General features: G+C 39.3%; 2 protein-coding genes across 13 annotated transcripts in view; one reads left to right on the top strand and one right to left on the bottom strand.

Annotated features, from left to right (window-relative positions):
• Window positions 1-27,903, bottom strand: part of LOC105463701 (mediator complex subunit 12L) — a 338,063-nt gene that overhangs the window by 113,547 nt on the left and 196,613 nt on the right. The window lies entirely within an intron of this gene.
• On the top strand, window positions 1,859-24,624 carry LOC105463698 (G protein-coupled receptor 87). The gene is made up of 3 exons (XM_011710917.2): window positions 1,859-2,117; window positions 18,371-18,502; window positions 23,499-24,624. Exons 2-3 carry the CDS (start codon window positions 18,469-18,471, stop codon window positions 24,539-24,541), a joined length of 1,077 nt encoding a protein of 358 aa, XP_011709219.1. The 5' UTR covers window positions 1,859-2,117; window positions 18,371-18,468; the 3' UTR covers window positions 24,542-24,624.

Below are 27,903 nucleotides of genomic sequence, written 5' to 3'. Positions count from 1 at the left end.
TTGGGGTGATAATCCTCAGTACTTGCAGCAAAGTTCTTTGCTCAACATACTTTTATGGGGGCCACAAGAGATGCTTCTCCCTTTGACTGATGCCTTTAGTACTTGACAGTTGTTCTGGCAGTAAAAAGTCAAATTATGAGCAGTACCTCATTTATTATTTATGAATCATCATGAAAAATGGCAAAAAGGTCAACACGAGAATAAGTCTCCCAAACTGAAATCTGCATAGCGTAACTCTTCTACTCAAAATACAACAAACTGGCTTCAAAATATAATAATAATAATAATAAACAAAAGAAAAGAAAAGAAGAGAAAAGAAAAGAAAGAAAAGAAAAGAAAAGAAGAAAAGAAAAGGAAAGAAAAGAAAAGAAAAGAAACTGGCTTCAAATGCTAAAAGTGAAATCAATGGGGAAGTACAAAATAGCACAGGGAGAGTCAAAACTAAATGAAGGATTGTTTGTAAATCTTCAAATTCTTATAAGATTGGGCCATTATTAAGTTGGCTAATTGTTATTCAAACACCTTCCCTAGGACGAGCTACTTTTTCATAACATACTTAACCCACCCAAAGCAGAATGGAAAAAAATAATAATAATAAAATTATAGGTGTCTGTTTTTGTATAGTTAGGAAACAGGAAAATACAAAAAATATAATTTTCACACCCAACTCTTGATTTTTAAGTTAAACACCCATTTGTTTTTCTGTAAAAACAAAAGGAAAATCAACTAGTTCGTACACATTATTTCCTTAAGAAGACATTAAGCAAACACTAAGCAATACCTATTACAGATTTACTAACTTGAAAAAAGTTTTCGTTTTTGATTATTTTCATTAATCTTCATCCACGATAACAGGTTTTGATTCCATTTGATGAAAATATTTTTAAATTTATTTAAATGTTGCATTCAAGAAAATATCAGAATCTTTGAGATTCTCATCTGAAAGCACAAAAATTATTTACAAATCAGAAAAAGTGGCTGGGCGTGGTGGCTCTCGCCTGTAATCTCAGCACTTTGGGTGGCCGAGGCGGGCGGATCATGAGGTCAGGAGTTCGAGACCAGCCTGTCCAACATAGTGAAACCCTGTCTCTACTAAAAATACAAACAATTAGCCAGGCGTGAAAGCCCTGTAATCGTAGCTACTCGGGAGGCTGAGACAGGAGACTCACTTGAACCCGGGAGGAGGAAGTTGCAGCAAGCTGAGATCATGCTACTGCATACCAGCCTGAGTAACAGTGTGAGACTCTGTCTCAAAAAATAAAAGGGGGGGGGGGCTATGATTATATAACTATATCATTGTTGGATACTTTTTTAAAGGAATAAAATAAATTGCTTTATGTTAAAGGTCAGCATTCAAAGGAGTCAATGAACCCAGCCCCTGAATAATTTAACATATTTTGAATATTTATCATTGTGTATGTGTAAAAATATGTCTATAGATTTCATTAGTTTCATGAATAAGACTACAGGTTTCCAAAGTTATCAATTACAACAATAAACACATTTTAATTTGTCTTTAAATAATATGTAGAATAATATTTTCAAAGAATTCCTCTCATAAAGCATCTTCTTATTCCTTTTAATCCAAAATGTAACTGGTAGGAAGACTGCAAATACATGTTTTCTAGATAGCAATAGGAAGCTGGAAAAAAAACAAAAGACCTAAAAATTGGATCTGATGAAGTTAGTAGGCCCCAACCTGAGACTTCATCCCCCACTCCTTAAGCAGACTTCTGGCAGTCTAAGCTCCAGCCCTCTGTGTTTCCTTCAGGTGAATCACCATCTGATTCCTGCAGGTTCAGGAAATACTCTTCCCCAGTCGACAAATCTCACCTACTCTTAGTTATGAGTCATTTACATTAGCAAGAGAGCAAGTTGTTCCAGTAGTTGCCGGGCAGGAGAATTTGAAAGGGTGCCCCAAAGGACAATCTCTAAAGGGGTAGGGGAGATACCTACCTTGTCTGGTAGGGGAGATGTTTAGTTTTTATGCTTTACCAGAAAATCCACTTCCCTGCTGACCTTAGTTTCAAAGCTTATTCTTAATTAGAGACAAGAAGCCTGTTTCAACTTGAAGACACCGTATGAGGTGAATGGACAGCCAGCCACCACAATGAAAGGTAAACAAAAAATTTTTCATTTTCTTAAAAGCCGTGGTTGATAAGACACAGCAATGATTAAAAACTGTAATTATACTTCTGCTTAACTCTGAGGTCTGAAGAAAAAGTAGAAATTAGAATGCTGACAATAAGATATGAGGCACCACTGTGAGCCACGAAGCTTCAACTGTTTCCAGCTCAGGCAGGCAGAAATATAAACTACACATTGTGCCTTCAAAAGTAGAAACAATGTTTTGGCAATCGCTCCTATTCAGTACATTTTTTTTTAAACCACATTTACTTTATTAGATGAGGAAAAGCCAAAGTCTCTTATAATTGTTTCCCAGGACCCAAAACTTGAAATTTGTTTCATAATCGTTTATCTGGTTTTTTTTAAAGAGAGACAAAAAAAATTTTTTTCTCTTTCCCAATTGTCTCATTTTGATAAAAGAATCTCAGTCTTTTCACTGTACCACAAAGAACAGGGTAATCCTCATTTTGATCCCTGGAGAAATCGTGTTAAAACATGTCAGGAAAGGCACTGAGAAAACTGCCCAGTGACTGACAAACAGGTTAGAAACAGCTTACTTTTGTTCCACATTCAAACTGTTCGGGAAGTTTTCACTGCAGTGAGGAAAACAAGAAGCAAGCATGGAGATCTCACTTCTTTTAAATTTTAATGAGGACTTTTAAAAGGTAGATGAGCCTAAAGTAGAGTGACTTTTTGATTTCTTATTTTAAGATTTATCTGCTATAGAATTTTATATCACATTCTCAAATTGAATCTGCTTTCATGTTAGGTATATTAACATTTTTAACAAGAGATTTCTTTCATAATTGTTCTCCAATTTACTAGCAATATGAATAGCAATAAATCTGGTTCCATATTACTTTATACTGGGGGAAAAAAGCCAGACACCCTGTTGATATTTATTATTTCTGCCAATTGAGATTAACTGTCTCCACGAAGTTAGGGATCAAAGAGGCGTATTTTCTTAATCCTTCAGCAACATCTCATCCTCAGACTCTTGTTTCTGACATCTACTTGAAAAACGTTGCAGGTATACGTGGGTTAAGGACAAGGGCCTAGAAGAGCAGATGGATGGCTGAATTTCCTATTTAAGGATATAGCCTACAAAAAGAAAGTATCCCGCCGGAAAATCTTTATTTCATGAAGACACTGAGAAAATGCCCTAACCAGAGATAACATGCTAAGAGGATTTACTGCATTTAGAGATGTGGGTGGGAAAAGGAAGACTAAGTTAAAAGGAATGTTCTCATTTAGAGTTGTGCTGTTTGTGCTCTTCAGAGTCTGCCTGCTTTTCTTCCTTAATATCTTGGCATTTGACTCTCTTTAAGAACAACAACAACAACAAAAATTTCATGCTTAGCTCTTTACTTTGAGAAAATGCCACAGAAAGTTAAGATAGATGAGACCACAATGGTCATTAGTTCTTTGTATGCTCCTGAAATAAGAAAAGTCAGAAAAACCCATTAAAATCCCTCAAAGCCCAATAAAGGGTAAGGTTGTGAAGACAGGACAGAAGTGAGGTGAGATCTAGGTAAAGTCACCTCCCTAGAAGCATCCCCCAGTCTCCAGGGTAGATGTTCTCTATGCAGGCATGAGGCAGCAGTTTGGGTTTAAAGTAGAAAGCCCAGGACTCATAGCAAAATGACCTGGGTTTAAGGGCTGATTGTAAAAAATATTATCAGTGTGACTTAGGCAAGTCTCTGAATTCCCCAGGAGCTCACTTCCCTTCCTCACAGGTAAAATGAAGGGATTAGATCAGATGGTCATCAGAGGCCCCTTGCATCTCTAGATTCCCACGATCCAGGCGATATGCTGAGATGCTGGGGTTGGCAATGAAAGAACCTAAGGCTTGGACCAAGCACACAGGAATGCTTGAGAGGAAACGGGGTAGAGCCACAAATTAGGTCCTTCCCAATTCTGCCCCTAGCCAGCTACATGATGTTAATCAAATCTCGACTTCTCTAGGTCTCAGATCCTTCCTCTGCAAGATTAAGATGAATGTACTATTTGCTCTTCCTACCTGGCTGAAAGTTTTACATTAATACAAGTATTTATACAAGGGCCAGCTGCAGTTTTTATACTTGTAACTATCTACAGGAGGGCGGCAAGAGCAGAAGTAAATGTGATGTGATCCTGTTGTTAAAAACTAGATGAGAGGCACCCACCTCTCAGACCTTCTGCTTCAGGCCAATGGTGAAAGACAGGCTCTATCTGACCTTACAAAGATTATTAAACCCTCTACCTCCTTATATGGCAAAGACAGGCAGATTAGAATATTTGTTCTCTATCCTATACCTAATTAACATATTTTGTTTCATTAATATTCTTATTGGCCAAATATAAAAAAATTACACTAAAATACACTTAAGGGAGAGCACTGATTAAGTTCCATCTAGTATAAGTCATGACATTAAGTCATTCATATCAATGATTCTATGGTTTCTCCTAAACAGTAATTTCTAATGATTTCCATCATTTTAAAAGAAGAGCAAAACACCTTAAATGACCTTTTCTAATGTATTAGATAGGATCCGTATGGCACAAACTGTCCTTCTATTCTTAATACTAACACAGTAATAATTAGCATACACTGATAGCTTTATATGTGACAAGATTACTGCATATTTTATCAGGCTTTTTTTTTTTTTTTTTTTTTGAGACGGAGTCTCACTCTGTTGCCCAGGCTGGAATGCAATGGCGCGATCTCAGCTCACTGCAACCTTCGCCTCCTGGGTTCAAGCGATTCTCCTGCCTCAGCCTCCCACGCAGCTGGGATTATAGGCACCCGCCACCACGTTCAGCTAATTTTTGTATCTTTAGTAGAGCCAGGGTTTCACTATGTTGGCCAGGATGGTCTCAATCTCTTAACCTCATGATCTGCCCATCTCGGCCTCCCAAAGTACTGGGATTACAGGCGTGAGCCACCGCACCCGGCCTTATCATGCTATTTTTTTTTTTAACTCAGACAACCTTAAGGTGTAAATTACTATTATCCACTTAAACAGCTGAGCAAGCTGAGGCTTAACGAGCATACCAGTAGGGAGCAGAGCTCTGACCTTGAAACACTGCCTACAGTCAACCATGCTCTATTTGCTGTTACCTCTTTTTGTGGGTAGTTACATATGTAAAATGATTTAGACTTATTGTATATTTACTGTACACTGGTATCATGGTATAGACTACAGGAGATAAATGGCCATCTTGGGTGCATGATTCCCTGCAACGAAGTTGGAGCTATTTTAACTTGCTAGTTTTCCCAAAGGAGGCATGAGATGCTAATCAGCACATGAATACCAAATTTTTGTGCAGGCAGTAGCAGAGCGGTAGTTAGGAGCACAGCACTGACATGGACTTAGGTTCTGTTCAAATCCAGGCTCTGCCCCTCATTAGTGATGTTAATGAGGGCAAGCTCTAGCACTCCAGCGTCAGACAGCACGTATCTGCTCAAAGAACAAATAGTGTGTGCAAATAGCCCAAGTATACTGTACTCCAAGTATTCTCTCTAAGCCTCAGGTTTTTTACATCTGAAAAATTAGAGCACTAATTCTTACTATCCACTCAAGTACCATGTCAATACTGACTTATTACTACATGTCAAGTTTGAATAAAAGGTCTGTGCTGTGGTAATACTTCATTCAAAACAATCTTATGAGGGCTGTTTTACAGAAGAAGAAAAAGGCACAGAGAGGTTGGGTAACCTGCCCAAGTAAATGGCAAATCTGTAATGTGAATCCAAAGTCTTTTTAATAAATTAAAATATACATAGGTAATTTAGAACATTCCTAGGCACACAATAATACTAGTCAGCATTTGGGGAGCTCTTTTACTGTTGTTGTATGTAGCAAGATAGACACTTACACTTCTCAAGCTCCCGGAGAAGGGTTTTGCCCTGTAGCCTAAGAGGCGCTCAGGTCAAAGATATTACTGGCTCTTGACCACCAGAGCAACTCTCTGGAGGACACAGAACAAAGTGAAACTTTGTTTTCCAAGTCCTTGAGTCTAGAAGGTACCCTTTATTGACTATATCAAGATTCGGAATGTCTCCGAAGCAGAGACCAGTATACCAAAAGGGCAGCAGAAACAAAATGATCCGAAGTCCCTATACTAAAGGAGCTTATCATCTAGTTGAATAAAGAAAAATGTTAACAGAATACTTCGGCTGTTTGCACACATTAGAGTACTAAGCTCTGTGGCTCTCAGGCTGAGAACTGAAAAGAGAGATCCAAGAAAACAATGCATATATATCTGTTGCCTCTAGACTGTAGGCATTTGAGGATTTGTTATACTCTTTTGGGGGTGGATGACCTACCTGTCCAAACTTGTTCCTCCTCAGACCTGCTAGGCCCCAAAATTATAAATAAAACTGAAAATAAATCACTGGGCCTTTCAAACTTTTTTAGATAAACTGGCTCCAAGACGAATTGAGAAAAACTGCAAAATTAACTGTTTTTGTTGTTGTTGTTTTTAAGACGGAATCTCGCTTTGTCACCCAGGCTGAAGTGCAATGGCGCAATCTTGGCTCACTGCAACCTCCACCTCCCAGGTTCAAGCTATTCTCCTGCCTCAGCTCCTGAGTAGCTGGGATTACAGGTGCCCGCCACCACGCCCAGCTAATTTTTGTATTTTTAGTAGAGACAGGGTTTCACCATGTTGGTCAGGCTGGTCTCCAACTCCTGACCTCGTGATCTGCCCACCTCAGCCTCCCAAAGTGCTGGGATTACAGGTATGAGCCACCACGCCTGGCCTAAAACTAACTGTTTGCTAGATGTATTTATATAGAAAACAGCTACATATCATGATGAAGCAGAATGTGGCTCACAGTAATATGCAATCCTTAAATAATCACAGCTACAACTGTATTCTAGTTGTCTCACCCAAGCATTTTAAAAACCTAAAAAATGAAAACTTTGAGAGGATAATGGCTTGCATTAGGTCAAAATAGTACATGCCTATATTATATGCAGCAAAACAAATTAATAGAAGAATAGTAAATGCCATTTAAAAGGTAATTACTATATCAATGTGTCAGCATATGCCATGATGGCTGCTGGAAAAATAAAACTATATATCTGTTAAACATCAATATTCCCTTTACTCTAAAACATTCATTCTAATTTCATAATGTAAACAACAGGATACACACACATACACACAGTTTTAAATATATATAATTTTAAAAACTATTCACTCTGTGCCTAGAGCCAACAGTACAATACCTCAAGTATTATCTCTACTTTTCATCCTAAGATCCAGAAATGCTAACATGTACCCAATCCTTCACAAAGTCATGCTGGATCTTACTATGGTCTTTTTACATCCAGTTTACAGTCTATATGAAATTGTAAATAAGACAAGCAGTAAACAACTGGCCATTGCGGAACTCAGTTTGAGTGCTCAAAGTTGCAGGCACCTGAAATATAAATGCCATGGTACACTACTTCTTGCTCTAATGGCTTCCCCATCCTGGAAGATGCTCTCAGCAAAATAACTGTCTCATAGCCAGGGTGGCAAAGCCAAACATTTCTACCCTTAAAGTTTTTCCCCAACCCAGCACCTATCTGGAGATGGTACATTTCCTATGCAGCCTCCCTTTCCTCTTCTGTCAATTACAACCTGATTAACTTCATGCCAACTAAGCTCTCCTTCCAATGTATTCATATAATTATTTTATTTATTTATAATCTTTCTGGTTCCAACAACAACAACAAAAATGAGGTGTTCTGCAGAGATGCTTAATATGAAGTTAATTCAAATGAACTTTAAATTTAAACAAATGAAGCCTGGGAAAATGAATGGTGGGAAATTAAAAACCATATGAGAAATTAGTTCACCAAATGCATTCATCCCTATCTGATAGTATTGGGCCTTAAGGTGGATCTCAACTCCAACAGGAAATCAAGAAGGCATAAAGATTTGGTGTTGATGAATTCACAGCTGGCCTACAGAACACCACTCTTATTACGTAGAGTAGAAATAACTTTCTCCCATGAGTCTTAACATAAAGAACAAATGTTGTATTGAACACCCTAAGAGTAGGCACAGTGAAAAGGGTTGAATGCTTGAAGACACCAACTCAAAGCTTAATCCAGGCATAGCCATTTTACAGGGGCAGGATAAGACAATGTAATGGGGCCCAGGCATGTGGCTCACTTTAAATATTTTCATCTTATTGCTGTTTCTCCATAATCATTCTAAGGAAATCTTTCTGCCTCCTTCTCACCAGTGTACTTAATTCTAATTACGAAAATTTCACAAGTGTTAGACATACTAGCTGTCTTTTATTAGCATACTGGTACTGTTGTTTCTTCTTATACCTGGCTGACTTTCCTCACTGATATAACCAGTGGGGCTGCTGCTGGCATTTGAATTTGCAGCCCTCCACTTTAGCTCCCCCGACTTTACAGTGAGCTGTTCAAAAACCTCAGCAGGTCCAGCGTTTGATTAGCCTCCTAATGGTTTGATCAGACCTTCTTCCTGGTCTTCAGTCATGCCTTACACAGGTCAACTGCCAATTCCTACTCTTGTCAACACCCTCCCTGGGCTGGTACCCTTTCACTTCAGAAGGCAGAAAAAAAAATGTGTTAAAAATAAAAAACAGAAAACTTACATATGCCTTCCAAAATGAAATTAAGTCAGAGAGCAGGCCAAATTCCATGATTGCCTAATAGTAAGTCAAAGGTGTTCTTGAACTCTGACTCTCTGCCTGCAGGTACTCTGCTAGACCCTGGAGATAAAAGGATGCAAGGACACTCTGGCAGTCAGGCAAACAACAAAAATAGAATACAACAGCTGGAGGTATGGGATACCATAGGGGCTGAGGAGCACTTACGTGGCACATGGGGATAACATGGAAGGCTTTGAGAAGAGGAGGCAGATGAGTTAGATTTGAAGGCGGTATAGGCAGCTTGCCTAATAGACAAGGGGGAGAAGGGATTTTCAGGATAAAATGCAAGGTAAGAAGGGTCTGGTGCAGAAGCTATATAGTGGGCAGGTATACAGGTCAGGTCAGGAGGTCCTCATCACCTGCAGAGGAGCCTGAGTTATGTCCTGTACAAGACAGTAAGCCAGTGAAGACTGCGACAGAAGAGGACATCAAGCAAAGAAATGTGAATAGCAGGAAAATGCATGTGGCAAATATTAAGATAATACAACTATATAGGTTACTATCTCTCCTAGTTGAGGAAGTTACTGCATCTATAAATCAAGCCAGAGAAAATTATTTTAATTCAAATATTCCTATTAGTTTAAGAGACATTGTTTAAAAAATGACTAATGCCAGAAGTTGATAAATTCACTGAAGTAGGAATTACTTTGAAGAAATGTGTGTGTGTGTGTGTGTGTGTGTGTTTGTATTTCATGAAATGAGTTATATGTGATCCCAGATCCTTTTACTACATATGGGTGAGGGTGGGTTATTTATCTGTATTCATGAGAAGAGAAAAATGAGAGTGAGCATTTGATGCTGATTAAGAAATGTGAAATATCCACTTATGTTAAAGACTTCACTTGAGAATTTGAAAATTGTCAGTGAAAATAAGTGATGAAATTGAAGGAAAAATGCTCTCTTAGGTAACTGTCTTACTCCATTAACTTAAACAGCACTAAGGTTTGGTTAAGCTGTGATTAGAAGAATTAGGGTAGCTAACCTGAGAACAGTTCTAATGGGAAAGGCCTGGAGAATACCTGCACCACATCCCACAGCCCAGAAAACTATAATGATGACTGTATTAAAATATCAAGGTGACACCACCACTACCACCATAAAGAAAATTATAACTCTTAAGTAGAATGCTTAAGCCACAGGACGCTATTCCGAAACAAGGAACAGCATCTACGTGAACTTGTGAAAAGCATTCTGCATCTTTTAATAGGCTAGTAAATGTTAATCAAACAACTACAGACTTTACCTGGAGTCTTGAATTCTAAGAATATTTTTTAAGGGCCAGAAGTCACTTAAAATGTATTTAGCTTAGAACATACTCATTTAAAACCACTATGCTGGCTACTGGGACTGTGGCCCCTAATCTGACTAGCCTCTTACATAAATGATCCAGAAGTTACTTATGTGGAAATTATACTTTGCTTAAATAGAAGATAAAAATACGTGTTTCAACTCAGTAAGTTGTAAAATTTGAGTAAAATTCTTATTACTCATAATAACTACACAGTAATGTGATACAGATCTCCTGATCTGACTCACAATAGCCACATAATAATGTGAGTAGTAGGAGTTTTACTCAAATTTTACAACTTACTGCATTAAAAGGTGTATTTTTACTTTCTGTTTAAGAAAAGCATTTACTGTTTATGCAAAGTATATTTGCCATGAATTACACCTTTATATTCCTATAGCCTTACAATATAAAATTGACTTAACATATGTTCTCTTACCAGATTCACACAGCACCCTTGGGAAGTACGTCAGGTATTTATTATTCTCCCTGTTTCATAGATGAGGAGGCTCAAGCTCTTTGAAGTACAATGCTTTACAGGGTCACAGAGTCAAAGATTGAGTCAAAAACGTAACAGCTGCCTACTGAATCCAGGTCTAGGATACTTTGCACTGGTCAGGGAATCTCAGTCTAGAACACTTTCCACCAGGGAAGCTACTTCTGACACTCCACAAGGCCAGCAAAGCAACACTACAGAGGCAGCCTGTTCTGGGGTCATAAAACCTAGAGCTCATTTCCTGGTTTTGCCTCTCACCATCTGTGTGGTATTGGGCAGGTTGTTGAATCTTGCTCAGTTCCCTCACTCATACAAAAAGAATAGTCAGGTTTGAGGTTAAGGTTATAAAGAACCAGTAGACACAAATCTTGTCTTCAGGGAGTTTACAATCCACTTTACATCAACCCCCCCATCCCCTCTCAACACACACACACACACACACACACACACACACACACACCCCCACCAAGGTACCTGAGGTCACCTAAAAAAAAAAATGTTAAGTCTAAATTGTTAACCAAAATAGGCCTACTTGTAAGCTGTATGTACCAGCAAAACTATGAGAGGACAACATCAGTGTAGCACCTGAAAAACCTGAACGAAGGGCTGCTGTGCTTTGCATTCCAACACGTTTGGGAGACTAACTCCATGCATGCATTAATCAAATGTGCTATGAATACAGTGACCTAATTCCATTACAATAAAAGGTAACTCATAACCAGTGAGGTAACCTGCCTCTTTCCCCAGGCCTTCAGCAGAGCTATCATCTTAGCACTGTTGAAAAACACACATAAATTTACAAACACACATACACATAAAGTCAGGCTTAAACTGAGAAAGATTCTTAGATTATAGGTGATTCCAAAATAGAAGAGATCCTGTATCTTTCAACATAAACTTTCTATCAGATGGCTTTTGTGAAGACTCTCTCTTTACCACAAAAATGCCGGAACTACATCAATATCTCTATATAATCAATCAGTTCAATATAGCTTTTCAGAAGTAAAGTGCCAAAATAAACCTTCAAATCTCAAATTCTTACAAATTCAGATGTGAGCTTTTAGAGGGAAAACTGGAGAGTGGAGGACAAATAGGAAAGGTATTGATATTACAACTCTTCTCATCTGAGAACCACCACTACCAAACACTAAATCAAAAATTAATCATGAGCAACTGCATTTAGGGAGGCAGCATTTAACTGACATTTATATTTCAAGATCCTGACCAGAGGGCAATAACAAGAGAGATGAAGCCCAGGGAGAGTTAAAGCACTGCGATGGCATGGCAGGGCACACCGGCCCACTCTTCCTGCTGAGGGAGTTTCCCCCAGCATGGTACAAATGACTCCCCACCCATGCCAAGATCCAATCCAGTGAACTGCAACAGCAGGCTGGCTCTGTGGGGACCACAAGGCTGGGTGTCCAAAGTAGCTGTTCAGTAGTCCTGGATGTTGTCCTCCCATAGCCCTTCTGGGGAGAGAGCAAAGGTTTGGGCATCCAACACAACTGGGGTCAAGTCCCTACTCCACTACTCAGAAGCTTTTCCTGAACACCAGAAACCTCAGTTTTTCCCCACCAAAAGCAGTTTTATAACACCATCAGTAGGGTTTTCACTGAAAGACCCAAGTAGAGGGGTGGGCACAGAGAAAAGCTCCACTGTGACTATTAATACATTCTCAGGTGTGAACTAAACAACATGACCTCCTGTCACTACTTTTTCTGGGTTGCTAAGAGGTATAAGAAAAACCATTTGAAAAGAAATGCTAAGTGATGGTCAGTAACACAAGATAAATCAGGCGTTTGCAGGGAGGAGAGACATAGAAGAAGAGGAAGATATATTTATAATCAAAGAACAATTGGGGATCTATAGAGGTTAAGTATAGCCACATAAGATTAAATGACACACGGAATAATGGCTGCAAAATCAAGTGACTGTAGGACCCAGCAGGTAATGTTCCCAAAAGAGGCGGCCCAGGGACGTCAACAAGTATGGCTGTGAGCTGGAGAACTGGAGAGAGCTCACTTCCCCATCAGGAAGGGGCAACTAATACTGCTGGATTGTTCATGCTGGATGATGGCAAATCTTTTCATCTTTCAAGATGGGATCCAAATCTGGATTCTTATGTGAAATTTCCTGATGTTTTCAACATTGTTCAGGCCAAATAAAACCAGACCTCTAGTTTGGAAGACTAGCAGGTCCTTCACAAGCTTGATGGAGAAAACAAACTCCTACCTCTGCCCAATACTGCCCCCTCCCACTTCCTGTCCTCTAAAATAACCCCCCAGAATCATTCTTCACTTTTACTCCACAACAGTATAAGAGAACTGCAATTTCAGTTTCTATTGGATTTTATATGAATCCCAGCTCTACCCATTACTCAGTGTGAGTCAAGGCAAGTTAATTAAACTGTCTGAATCTCGTATCTTCCTACCTGGCGGGGGTGGAAATATATCTAGGTCCTAGGGTTGCTCTGAGGATTGCTTAAGGTATCAACCACCAAGTTTGGGGTCCCAAAGCAAGCAGAAACTGAGAATGTGTTAATCCTTTTCCACCACCCTCATTTTAAAAGTAGCTTACAACCAACAACAAAGAAACACGGTTAGTAAAATAGCCAAAGGAAAATACCAATGGGTGGCTGGAAAAAAAACAGGTCTCTAAGCAGCGATACCATCTAACCTCAGGAATGACTGTGAAACCTGGGCCTACCACAAACATCACATTCTTGTGTGGTTTCATCAGCTCTCAGCTGAAGGAACAGTAGGTGGCAGGGCAGGATTCCCGCCCAGGATCCAAGTGCAAGTGCTGGAAGGAAGCCCTTTACTACCACTGAAGCAATCTTCCTTGCAACACCCTGCAAGTGCTGGGACATGCAGACAATGCAGAGCCACTGTAGTAAAAGCACACAGGGAACCCTGAAGCTGAGGCACTGATCGTTCAGAAAGACAGCAGGCAGGTGAGGCTCTGAGACAATTTAAAGGAAAGGGCAAGCTCTTGGAGCTAAAGTATCAGTCAAATGACTCCTGAGAGGGCAGCTGAGGCCACCAGCCACACAGCCATCTCAGCATAAACAAGGTGCAAGGATCCACCCCCCCTCAACCCCTTGTCCAACCTATGAAGCATTAAATAAATTCAACTGTGTACCTACGATACACAGCAGGAACTAAAATGACTTCAGCTCCACCCTGCACAAGTACACAGGCTGCTTTGTAAAGGTTCATCATTTTTAACCTCACAGTCATCCTATAATGGACGAGTCATCATACCCATTTTATACAGGCCGAAATGGAGGGTCAGAAGCTAAAAGCAACAGAGCTCAGGCTGTAATCCAGAGAATCAGAGAATCAAATCCTTGCTCTATGCACTCCACCATGGTGCCACCATACTTGGTTAGAGGTCAAGGCAGGATTCTTTTTTTTTTTTTAATCCAAGCTAGAAAAAAAATTTTTCTTTGAGACTGAGTCTCGCTCTGTTGCCCAGGCCGGACTGCAGTGGCGCGACCTCAGCTTACTGCAAGGTCTCCCAGATTCAAGCGATTCTCCTGCCTCAGCCTCCCAAATAGCTGGGACCACAGGTGTACACCACCACGCCCAGCTAATTTTTGTATTTTTAGTAGAGATGGGTTTTCACCATGTTGGCCACGCTGGTCTCGAACTCCTGACCTCAGGTGACCCACCCGCCTCGGCCTCCCAAAATGCTGGGATTACAGGCGTAAGCCACCGCGCCCAGACGGAACATTTTTAAATGCCAGACATTAAATGATACGCTTAAGAAAACCCTCCATTAATCCTTTATCTATCTCCACCTCCCACCTTCTCTGTCTCCTTCCCGTCACAGGCATGTTCTTTTTTTGAAAGAGTTTTCTGAGATTGCTGCCTCCACTTCCTCACCTAGCAAACATTACTCAACCCTCTGTCATTAGGCTTCTCTCCTCAAAACACCCTGGGCCCCCCAGCAGATGGAGCACTGGCAAAGACAATGACCTTTTCGTTGCTGAATCCCATCCAATGGCACTTTGCTGTCCTATGTCACTTGACTTTCCCCACAGGATAAAACTAGTCACAATTCCTCATTTCGTAAACTCTCTTTTTGGTTCACATGACATTATTCCTTTTTGGTAATCCTCCCAACTCTCTGGCCTCTCCTTCAGGCACTCCGCTCACCCTAAGACTGCTCCATTAAAAAGTCTACATTAGCTCTCTGCTATTCTCACTCCACTGTGTGGTTTGGGGTTTTTTGTTTGTTTGTTTGTTTGTTTGGAGACAGAGTCTCACCCTGTCATCCAGGCTGCAGTGCAGTGGTGTGATCTCAGCTCACTGCAACCTCTGCCTCCTGGGTTCAAGCGATTCTCCTACCTCAGCCTCCCCAGTAGCTGCGATCACAGGTGCACGCCACGTCACTCGGCTAATTTTTGTATTTTTTAGTAGAGATAGGGTTTCACTATGTTGGCCAGGCTTGTCTCAAACTCCTGACCTCAGGTAATCTACCCACCTCACAAAGTGCTGGGATTACAGGCATGAGCCACCATTCATGGCCGACTGTGCAGTTTCATCTTGGACAATCTCATCCATTCCCACAGCTTCTTCTATCACCTATTTTATGTTGGCCTTAGATAGACATCACCAGCCAGGGGTACTTCTCCAAGCTCCAGACCTGTCTCTTTAATCATTTAGTAGACACCTCTACATGCATACTACACAGGCATCATGAAATCAACCAATCCAAAACTAAACTCCACCCATCCCAATACGTGCTTGTCCTTTCATGGGTCCTACATCAGCAAAAGAGACTAAAATCTATAGTCAAATACCTGGGAGGCCTCCAACATTCTTCTAACCCTTTTCACTAGTATCATTCAGCCACAAATTCTTTAAGATGCCTCATATTTGTCATATATCTCCATCTCTACATGCTGTCACCAGTTCCTCAGCAGACTATTATACCTTATCTTTGGCTACACTCAGCATTTCCATGTGCTCCTTTCTGACTGGACCTTGGGCAAACCTGCCACAACCTGGGCATCATAGTTGTCATGGAACCTCTGTAATTCTTGCTTCCCCTCAGTTTGAGTACACCTCTGTATCTTCACAGCATCCCACACCTCTCATTCGATATTGAAATGTTCTGTTTACTTCTGGATTCTCAACTAGACTCTAAACTTGAGGACAGAAATGTACTTTCTCATCTTTATATACTCCACGGCCTGAAATATGAGCAGACTCTTAGTAAATGACCTTATGAAAGAGATCAGGCTATGGGTGGTACTGAAGAAGTAGTAGAGATTTCCAAGGTAGGGAGAGAGGGGAGAAAGGAGGTCATTCACAGGGCAGGAATGGCTATGAAGAAAAGTAGGGAACTAAACTCAGGCATATCACCTGAGAGTCTGCAGTTTGGTTAAACCAGAGAGTTCCAATAAGAGGAACATGATCTTGAATTTAATTTAGGCAAAGATTAATGGAAATAACAGAAGCAGAAACTGGCATTTATAAAGCACTTAATTTATAAATGTATATTCAATTTAACCTCAAGAAGGAAGGATGCTAGATACTATAGAGTAGGTATTATTGTTCCCATGATTCGAAAGATTATGGGGCAAGCAGATATCCCCAAAGTCTATCGTGACCTCTGAGTTACCAGAATTTAGCATGTTCTGACTTTCACATTCCATGATCTTTAACACTACAAAAATAACTCCTTATCTTTAGTTAGTAATTATAATTCAAGAATTGCCTTACCATACAATAACACAGGATTAAGGAGCAAAAGAATAAGATCTGTCATACTCTCCACTCCTGCCCCCAACCCCAGCAGACACTTTCTGCCTCTACAGATTTGCCTTTTCTGGACATTTCACCTAAAGACATGTAGTCTTTAGGTGTCTGGCTTCCTTCTCATGCAAAACGTTTTCAAGGTTCATCTATACAATAGCTGTATTTCAATTCTTTTTACTGGGTAATATTCCATCCTTTGCCTATACCACAGTTGACTCATCTACTCTCCAGTCAGCACTTGGCTTCTTTCTGCTTTTAACTATCATGAATAATGCTGTTATAAACAATTGCATACAAGTCATTGCATGGGTATATGTTTTCATTTCTCGTGGCTAGATACCTAGAGGTAGAACTACTGGGTCATATGACACATTTGGTTTTAACTTTTTAAGAAACTGCCAAGCTCTTTCCAGAGTGGCTGTACCACTTTGATTTCTTATCAGCAGTGTATGAGGGGTCCTGTTTTCCCCACCCTCAGCAACACTTGTTACTGTCTGTCCTTTTCAGATCCAGCCATTCTGGTAGACGCAAGATGGTATAGCACTGTGGTTCTCATTTGAATTTCCCTACTGACTAACGATGTTCAGTGTCCTTCCATGCACTCTTGGTGAAATGTCTAGACAAATCTTTTGACTTTTTTAAAATTGGGTTGTGTTCTCCTTATTAAGAAGCTGTAAAAGTTCTTTGCATATTCTAAATACAAATCCTTTATCAGAAATGTAACATGCAAATATTTTCTCCCAGTCTCCTCTCTCTACGTCCTCCTTATTGGCCAACTGTCTGCTCTCTCTCTCTCTTACTGCAACTGTCAGTGAGGAAGGTTACAGGAAGCCATCTGAAGAGGACAACCATACAACTTGAGAACAGAGAAACATAAAACTAAAAATGTGTTTATCAGGTAATTTCCTTGAAATGTTTCCACGAGAAACTGGATTCAAGCTTTTTAAGCTTACTGAAATCCAAAGATCATTATTACAAAGTCTAGAAAATTAACAGCTTCAGTCATTCTCCCCAGTAAACTTTAATAAATAAAAAGAAAGTAGAGTTTTACCTCCTTGACTTACATTACAAAATAATGTGATGCTGGAACCCCAAAAGGAGGGATTCTAAGAACCTTAATCAATGCCTATGCTGCATTAACCAAAAAACACCTTCTGAATGCCGCTGTGTACCACATACTCAAGGTGAGGTATGGATAGATTGTCTAAACTCTCAAAAGAGTGGATTCTAGGTGGAGACAATCATGGAAAATTAAAAACCATTTTTTCTATCTACTACCAAATCAAGTACCTTAGCTACATGTGATATTTGCAAACAGAAGAGAAGGACACACACAGGAACATAAAAAGAAATAAGTGCCTCTCCACTTACTGCAAACTCCTACATATACTCCTGCCTCCCATGTGCCTTTCCCTGCTATCTTAGCACATATGCAGGGACAAAAGTAACTGCTCACATCAGCCCCAAGTTTGCTTTGTGCTTGGACAGAATGAGGTTACTTGGGGTCTCTTTAAGCAACATCAGTGATGGGACATGAAAGTCCCACATGGTTTTATTTCATGAGAAAGCGTGTGACTTCCCCTTACAGTAAACTGTCCCATAAGCACATTCTACTTCAGCTGCACTTTCCAGAACAGTTCCCAGGAATTTTGCTTTCTATGGTCAATACGTGATGGAAGCCAGAGAACAGGGAACTGATCCAGATGCAGGGAAAGGGATGGGGGAAATCATGTTTGAAAGTATCCAACATTGCACGCACATATGGTCTCAGCTAACCTTTATTAAGATGTCGTGAAGAATGCAAAGCTCAGAAAAGTTAAGGTATGTAGCCAAAGTCATCCACAAGACATAACTCCCAGCAGGGAATTATGAAAGAGGGCAACTCTTGTGTGGCCCAGGTGTTCATCTCCAAAGAGCACATGCTTTCTGAATCGTGGAGGCAATCGCTTTAACTGAAAAGACCAATAGGTTATATTTTCAAATTCCTTCCCAACTGATTCTTTCCTCATTTTTCTTTTTCTCCCCAGAAATCAAACCAGGAATAACCTATGGTGAACCCACGCCTCAACTGTCCCCAAGTGTTTCCTGACACGCATCTTTGCTTACAGTGCATCACAACTGAAGAATGGGGCTCAACTTGACACTTGCAAAATTACCAAGTAAGCCGTCGGAAGAGATGTAAAGAAAATCTTACTTTATCAATGACTATTATTTTCACTGTTTGGGAATTTGGGGAGTTTAATGGTCAGAGAACCAACTAACAAAATAAACCAGCATTTAGCTTTGTGTTTCCTTATGTATAAAACAGTAAACACACAGGATAGTATCACTGAGACAAATTTAGCTTACTATCATTTTGTTTTAAACTTTGTTTCATCTAGACATCATCTCTAAAATGACAAGTAGGATTAAATTAATAATATTTATGGAAGATTTTAAACAAACTAGAATCACATATTACTTTCCAGATTTAATAGTTTAAACCAAGGTTCATGAGGTTCCCCAAGAGGCCAGAGATAACACTGACCTAGTCTACGGGGTAACTATTTAGAAAATGATCATACCTAAATACAAAAAATTAGCCAGGTGTGGTGGCGCATGTCTGTAGTCCCTGCTGCTCGGGAGGCTGAGGCACTAGAATCACTTGAACCCAGCAGGCAGAGGTTACAGTGAGACGAGATCACACCACTGCACTCCAGCCTGGGTGACAGAGCAAGACTCTGTATCAGAAAAAAAGAAAGGAAAGGAAAGGAAGGGAAGGGGAAGGGGAAGGGGAAGGGGAAGGGAAAGGGGAAGGGGAAGGGGAAGGAAAGGAAAGGAAAGGAAAGGAAGAAAATGATCATACCTAGGCAGCTGTGCCATGATAGTGACACCCTATAATTTGAATGACTTTTATTATTTCATTCCCACCTGGCAGGTAGAGCAGTGACATATGTTGATACTTTCACATTTTGTGCCAAGTGACACGTCCCAGTGAACAATGATGTAGCTTCACCAAAGGCAAAAGTGGCAGATTCTTCCCTACTCTGTCATTCATAATGTGACTCTATGAACAAGACAAATGGTAATTAAGCTTTATGTTATAGAATGCACACCAACTAAGTACTAGATACTGTACTCAAAATGTCTGCAAAGCATTTAACTCTCAGATGATCCAGCAAGATGGCTATGTATTCCATTTTACAGTTATGAAGAGGCTAAACCAGCATCGTCAAATAGAACTTTCTGCATTGATGAAAATTCCCTATATCTGCACTGGTCAATCCAGTAGCCAGATGTGGTTACCGGGAAACCTGAACATAGCTAGTATGACTGAGGAAATTAATTTTTTAAATTATGCTTACTTTAAATTTAAATTTTTAAACCCACATGTAGTTTGTGCTATATCTAGCTACAAAGCCCAAGCATTCCCCAACACACATACTCAGTCCTGCACACACACATGCACAAACCTATTCCCCCTGCAAAGATAGCCACAGTTCCCTTACGTCCCAAACAAATACCACCCGCACATGTGGCACAAAATAATTTACTATGGAACTAGTAAACTGAGTTCTTATGTCACTGCATTTGTTAATTTAAAAGGAAATGGAATGAGAGTCAGAGAGAATACCAAAGGAAGTTTTACTCTCAATTATCGCTCTGTGTCAAGCCCTGCACTATACAATCCAGGGAATACCACCCTAGTAAATAAGAAGGGATGGGGAAATCATGTTTGATAATATCCAACACTGCATGCACATATTGTGAGAAAACAGTCTTTACACTGTAAAACAGCTGCTAATTTTTCTTAATTGAGTCACCAAGCTATTGTCAATTAAAGATGTTCCCTAACTTGGCCAAGTTCTTTACTGTCAGGGAAGAACAACATGATAAAACTGCCTGGGTGAAGAAAGTCATTCACTTTTAGTGGTCAATGTTACTGAGTGGAAACATCATATAGAGAAATGCTTCTGAGTACACCCATAAGTTTTGGAAATATTTAAGGTAATGACAGAGAATAAATGACGGGCATTAGCTGGCAAAAAAGAATATGATATAGACTTAATTCTAAAAAACAAATTGATCACACGAAACTCTCAAAGTTAAGTTTTGAGCCTTCCAGAGCATCCAGATGAGTAATGGCTCATCTGCTTCTTACAAACCATTTTTCGTCTCTACTACTATATTGTTTCAGCAAATAACTCATAACAGGCTTTAACCATAATTTGTTTAAGCTGTGTTGCCTAAATGTGAAATTTGTGAATGAAGTAATAACCAGGCCTAGACCTATCCCATTTAATTAAGAAGTCCTATAGTCCAAAATGTTAATCCTATACATAAACTAAGAAAGCAAATACCGTGAGGTTACACAGTCAACAAGTTCAACACCAGACTGTCTCGAAGCCACAAAACAGTTCAATAACCACTGTGGAAAGAGGTCAATCCTACTTGATCTTTTTAATTTATAAATATATATATATGTATTTATATATATATATGTTAATATAAATATATATAGATATTATAAATATATACATACACACACACAACCTTTTTTGACACTCTGATTGGAGACTATCTTTAATAATAACCATAATTGTTAGGTAAATCATCAAAATCATCATTTAATAAGAATGTGTTCATATAAATTAAACTTCAAAATATTATAATGATAAATGGAACTGACAGGCAATCCCTAGGCAACATTGTGAAGTAGGGGTTCTTGCACTCCACGATAGGTATGCATAGCAGATCCCCAGGTTACCAACACCAGCAGTTGAAATATTCCCTGCCAAGTATGCTGTAGCTCGTGAATTTGTATTTAAAATTATTTTGAAAAGCAATTCACCAGTAACTGTTACAAGGCACAGCCAGCACTTCAGGAGATGACATGGCTGCTCCTTTTCAGGCTGTGTCCCTCAGCTGGAGTCTTTATTCTGATTTAAACTCACATGTCCTCTCTATTTCCCTAAGGGTTCTATCCCGGGTTAGATGAAAGTGACTGCTAATCATTTAATTGGGTAAATTAATTCAAGCAGACAACTCAGTTAAAGCCACACATCTTAAGAAGCTCCTAATGTCACTGATACTGATTTGGATCTTATGATACAAAAACAGCCAAGACTACATTAAATCAAAATAGGATTAAATGATACTATACAAGGAAATATTATAAACTGGCAGTAGTAATATAGATGGCTGCTGAATCAGGCATTTTAACTTGTAAAGCTTAGTAATACCATGGATCTCATAACAGGCTAGTCCAGATATAAATTACTAGCCTGTGTAAGGATAGTTAGGCCAGGGAAACCAGTTTTTAAAAACACTCACAGTAAGGAATAAAAGGGAAAGAATTAGGAAGAGGACAAGGTTACTTAAGAACAGCCTGCACTTAGATGTCAAACAGCAATTTAGGAATCTGTTTTTGGATTTTAATCATCAAAACTTTCCTGTTTCTCTCCTCAAAGAAGGGAACCAAAACAGATACTAAACTGCCTGTGTGCAGGGCAGTGAGGGCTTAAATTTATGGCATTATCTCAATAACAAAACCATTCCAAAACATAATTATAACTACAGTAAATATTATTAATTAGAGGGAAGTAAAAATTCAGAAGTGACCTTCCTTCTAATCTTACCTCCAAAAGGTGAATTTATAAATTAATTTCATTAGTTCAGGTTCCCAAAAAACAATGACAATAAAATGTGTTTAAATGGCCAAGAGATTTATTGGGGAAAATGGCTACCAGGGAAAATGGGGCAAGCAGAAGGCTGGCACAGCCTTCCAATCACTTGTGGGAGAAAGAAGGAAGGAAGATTGCGTAGGAACAGTGCAGTGTGAAGAAAGTTCAAAGAAAAAGTTTGAAGACTGGTAAGTACTCCTCCAGCCGAAGTCTTTTGTCAGAGAAACCCCTCCTCTTACAAAAACAGGTTTGTCTTGGTATCCCTGCCATGCTCAGTTACAGGCCCAGAGCAGTCCATGGGAAGCATGGCAGCAGCAAGAATGTGGTGGTAGATCCCCACAGGAGCTGGCTGTCCATCATGCTCCCCACAGTAGGAGACATGAGAGGCCCATGTCCATGGCTACTACATAAGTCAAATGCTCATGACCCAATTCACTGATTATATGATGCAGTGATATGGTATAGGTCTTTAACAACAGAAACTAAAAATTCCAAAAAAGCAAAAGGTTTAAAAATTCCCACAATAAATGCAATAGGTGTAACCTAGCCTTGTAAACAAAAAAATATATATATCAGGTTGCAATTACTTTTAACAAGTTGTCCTCCTTGGCAATAAACTGTAAAATTGCAAAACTTAATAAGAATGAGAAAACGAAATCAACATTTATCACTGGACTACACAAAAACGTATTTGTGGATATTCTTGACTATACAAATGCATTTTAATGAAGAATTAACAGATGATGTGTAAATATTTATAATAATCAGAGGCAACTTTATACCAGCCTACACCTTAAATTCTAAGGTGAAAACAGATTTCAGAGAATCAGCAAGTCAGATCTACATCTATCCAGGACTTTTTTCATATGTTCACTTTAGAAGACAGTAGATTTTCTTTTTATTTACAAAATTGCCAAGACACTTTCTTTCTGTTCCTATCAATGGTCCCTAAAAGATCTTAAGTACTATAAGAAAGTCATAGGCAAAAAATTCAAAATGACCCACTAGTTTTACACCTTCTTAATTCTTAATGATTAAACAGCTTAAAACTGAGGCAGGGGAGGGGAAGATGTATTCAAAGAGGGTGCCAAAGACTACAAACCATGTGTTGGCTATTGTTATTTCCTTGTTATAGAAAATTTCAATTTTCTCTCCAGGTTTTGTTGATTATATTTGTAATGATATCAAACATGGAAGTAAGAATCGGGATAATTTACATTGGTATATTTATCTTCAAAAGGCTGGCATAGGGGATCAGAAATGGGACTTTTTACTCAACGGTCCTGATATGAGGGAGGCAGGGTAGTGAGAGAAGGTCGCTAATTCTTTGACCACTCAAAACATTAACAATGTGCTACCTTTACTCTTTAAATCATTGATGACATCTTTAAGTTCACCTGAAATAACAAAAAGTTGGGTCTGTAAGGGAACCTAGTGGCCTGTGGGCACGGTTGCCAAGCACTGAAGTCCCATCTCCCCACTTCTCCTACAGATAACGAGCTGCACGGCCAAGAGAGTCACAATTCGGGCAACAGGAGCGACGGACCAGGAAAGAACACCACCCTTCACAATGAATTTGACACGATTGTCTTGCCGGTGCTTTATCTCATTATATTTGTGGCAAGCATCTTGCTGAATGGTTTAGCAGTGTGGATCTTCTTCCACATTAGGAATAAAACCAGCTTCATATTCTATCTCAAAAACATAGTGGTTGCAGACCTCATCATGACACTGACATTTCCATTTCGAATAGTCCATGATGCAGGATTTGGACCTTGGTACTTCAAGTTTATTCTCTGCAGATACACTTCAGTTTTGTTTTATGCAAACATGTATACTTCCATCGTGTTCCTTGGGCTGATAAGCATTGATCGCTATCTGAAGGTGGTCAAGCCATTTGGAGACTCTCGGATGTATAGCATAACATTTACAAAGGTTTTATCTGTTTGTGTTTGGGTGATCATGGCTGTTTTGTCTTTGCCAAACATCATCCTAACAAACGGTCAACCAACAGAGGACAATATCCATGACTGCCTGAAACTTAAAAGTCCTTTGGGGGTCAAATGGCATACGGCAGTCACCTATGTGAACAGCTGCTTGTTTGTGGCTGTGCTGGTGATTCTGATCGGATGTTACATAGCCATATCCAGGTACATCCACAAATCCAGCAGGCAATTCATAAGTCAGTCAAGCCGAAAGCGAAAACATAACCAGAGCATCAGGGTTGTTGTGGCTGTGTTTTTTACCTGCTTTCTACCATATCACTTGTGCAGAATTCCTTTTACTTTTAGTCAATTAGACAGGCTTTTAGATGAATCTGCACATAAAATCCTATATTACTGCAAAGAAATGACACTTTTCTTGTCTGCGTGTAATGTGTGTCTGGATCCAATAATTTACTTTTTCATGTGTAGGTCATTTTCAAGAAGGCTGTTCAAAAAATCAAATATCAGAACCAGGAGTGAAAGCATCAGATCACTGCAAAGTGTGAGAAGATCAGAAGTTCGCATATATTATGATTACACTGATGTGTAGGCCTTCTATTGTTTGTTGGAATCTGTATGTACAAAGTGTAAATAAATGTTTCTTTTCGTTATCCTTGCTTGAATCCATCAAAAATATGAATTCAAAGAACTAAAATGATATGAAATGGGGTCATAATTTGAAACTAAGGAAAACATTAAGACACAGCAAAGAGATAAACAAGAGGTAACACATGGCTCAATGGCAGGGTTAATGGTTGGAAGTCTGAGGAGCAGAATGAAAGGGCAGAATGATCCACAGCAATGTCCCTGCACTGTGGCCATCCTCCAGGAAAAGCTGCTGCTCTGAAGCCACTTTTGCAGAGAACAAAAAGTATAAAAAAGAAAATTATATCTATCCTTGAAGTTCAAGGATAGGAAAAGAACATACTACTTTCCATCTATAAACTAAGATCTTTGGCGATCATCCCCTCGTTCTCTGTGTGTGGGGATTTTTTTAAATTATTTTTTTCCTTTACTCAGCACTATAGAAATGCAGGTAGAGGTGTGTGGGGGGTGTGTGTCTGTGTGTGTGTGTGTGCACGCGCGTGTGTGTGTGTTTAAGGGCTTCATTTTCAGGACCCTCTGTGTCCAGGTCAGAGCTCACCTTCAGGGCTCCAAAAGCAAGTAGGAATGAGCCGCAGAAATGCTTCTGCCTCCTCTCCCTACTTCATGCCTCACCTCCACTCCTGTGATGCTCCTGTGATACTACCTTTCATTCCTCTGGGTAAGAGACTGTCCTCCAGCAACATAAATGCCTCGTGGGGGATGCATTAACAGAGGAGGAGCGAAGGCATGTTTGCTGATTAAAAGACGTTATGGTTAACAGTCAAACACACACAAATAACACAGTACAATACTTAGAGTCTTGTAAACTGCAAAGTTCTAAGAAGCAAAAATGAGAGTACAAGAATAACTTAGCTCAACAATGACTATCATTGTTAGGTACAAGAAAAGAATTCAGGGACTACAAAGAATCTTACTCTAAGTGTCTAGTGTCTTTAAGTCAGTCAGGTTTGGCAGAGAAGTTAGTGGCAAAGGGGTTAAAAGTATTATCTGAGGACTTCTATCAAAATATCTGTCCATCAAGATTCCAATTCTATAAATGCAATGGACACTGAAGTGCACGAATTTACATATACCTCAGTTGATCATTTGCATAGCTATCCCCACCCCCAATTGTGTGTCACTAGCTAGATTAAGATGGTCATATTTTAGATCAGCTAATTAAGAAAAGGTAGTTTGAAAGGCCAATTCTTTTCTGCACTTTCCCCAGAAAGTCATGGGTAAATTACAGCTTCCCTACATATATATAAAAAGGAGGAGCAGACCAGTCTGACCAACATGGAGAAACCCCGTCTCTACTAAAAATACAAAATTAGCCGGACGTGGTGGCGCATGCCTGTAATCCCAGCTACTCGGGAGGCTGAGGTAGGAGAATCGCTTGAACCCAGGAGGCAGAGGTTGCAGTGAGCCGAGATCGTGCCATTACACTCCAGCCTGGGCAAAAAGAGCAAAAATCCATCTCAAAAAAAAAGGGGGGGGGAGTAAGCTGTGCTCAGTGACTCACACCTGTAATCCCAGCACTTAGGGAGGCCAAGATGGGGGAATCCCCTGAGGTCAGGAGCTCAAGACCAGCCTGGCCAACATGGTGAAACCCCATCTCTACTAAAAATACAAAAATTAGATGGGCATGGTGACACACACCTGTAATCCCAGCTACTCGGAAGGCTGAGGCAGAAGAATCTCTTGAACCCTGGAGACGGAGGTTGCAGTGAGCCAAGATCACGCCACTGCACTCCAGTCTGGGCAAAAGAGCAAAACTCCATCAAAAAAAAAAGGAGCAATAGTGTGGCTGGGAAAATACCTTCAGTACAACATGTCCTATCCTCTTCATCCTCTGTTTCTACCACACCACAGCCCTCCCAGTCAATAATCTCAAAAACGATATTCTCTACTTCCCTGTTTATATATGCTATTAAATGTATGATCTCTTTAACAGCATCAACGGGCTCCATTAAGTACTTTGAAATTTAGTAAGTACTTCTCTATCCCATATCTCATTTAATCCTTTCATTTAGGCTTCAATTCTAACAGGTCTTTAAGACATTTAAATCCCACCTTAATATTTCTAAAATTAGACTGCTATATAGTTACCGGGCACGTTTAATGTGACAGTAGCTTTATTTCTCCTGTGTGGCATTATTAAATCAATGGAATATCTTCAAACATGGGCTTAAAAACAGAGAACATCATCCCAATTTTTTAAAAAAGTCATATGACAAAAACCATCAATATCGCACTGCTTATATTTCATACCAATTCCCATGCTGTGGAATGAAAAGTATTTATCCAGGTCAATGAAAAATGAATCATTTACATGAGCTAAATAACATCAGTGGGAATAATACATGATGCTAGTGTCAGAAGCTACATAATACTCTATTAATATTGAAGAAAATAATTACATTTGATTGCTATTTCAAAACTAGCTTTTGGGAATAAACTAAAATTTGAAATCCAAAATTTCTTACTTAGGGCTTTTGGATTACATTCAGTATTTCAGAATCCTCCCAGAAGGCAATAAATACTGTATTTATTCTTCCTTTTATGCAGAAAAGAAACATATTCAGAGAATTTCCAAAAGGAAAGTTTCTATTCTTCATAAAACTGACATTCAGAGAAACTGATCTTGTAGAAAATCTTCCAATGTGTGTGTTACTGTTATATTCATTCATAAATATTTTATCCTCAATTTGAAACAGTATGATAGTATTTTGCTTCTCAACCATAGTTTGAAGAGAATGGTGCCTAGGGGAATGCATAAATTTAAATACTCAAGTCAAAATTGTGTGTGTGTGTGTGTGTGTGCACACATGCAAAGAAGAGAATAAATACAACTGAAACATAAAGAAATGTAGTGATCACCATGAGGAAATGTGATATACTGGAAAAAAATAAACAAGAAAATAAGGACGAAATAAAGCTTAGGAACCATTTAAATCTTATAAAGACTGTCCGCAAACTAACCACCACAAGAAGCCAATTAACAAATCCATAAATACTAAGCACATACCATATAAAAAGATATTGTGCTCAGCATGATAAATAAAAGAATCTCTGGATACTCCTAAATGACTTCTAAAGTTAAATAGTTAAGCACAAACATTTTCGATTTTCAACATAATACAAGTATCATAGTAGACACAGAATTCAGCACACTCCCCAGTCCTCCATCACCATCTAGTGGTAAAACTCACAAAACAGGTGAAGAAAATTCAACTTTTGTCGTATTTACAGCATTTGAATTCACAGTAACACAGTCTAGCACTTTGCTACAGTTTTCCTTTAAACATCTTTATTAATGCTAATATA

The sequence above is a fragment of the Macaca nemestrina genome, chromosome 2 (assembly GCF_043159975.1).
Source record: "Macaca nemestrina isolate mMacNem1 chromosome 2, mMacNem.hap1, whole genome shotgun sequence".
NCBI lineage: Eukaryota > Metazoa > Chordata > Mammalia > Primates > Cercopithecidae > Macaca > Macaca nemestrina.
Note: the sequence above shows the minus strand (reverse complement) of the source record. Positions and strands in the feature narration are given on the sequence as shown.

Coding starts and splice junctions, on each gene's coding strand:
- LOC105463698 (XM_011710917.2), top strand. CDS start 18,469: ATGGGGCTCAACTTGACACTTGCAAAATTACCAA. Junction 18,503..23,498: donor GACACTTGCAAAATTACCAA/GTAAGCCGTCGG, acceptor CTTCTCCTACAG/ATAACGAGCTGCACGGCCAA.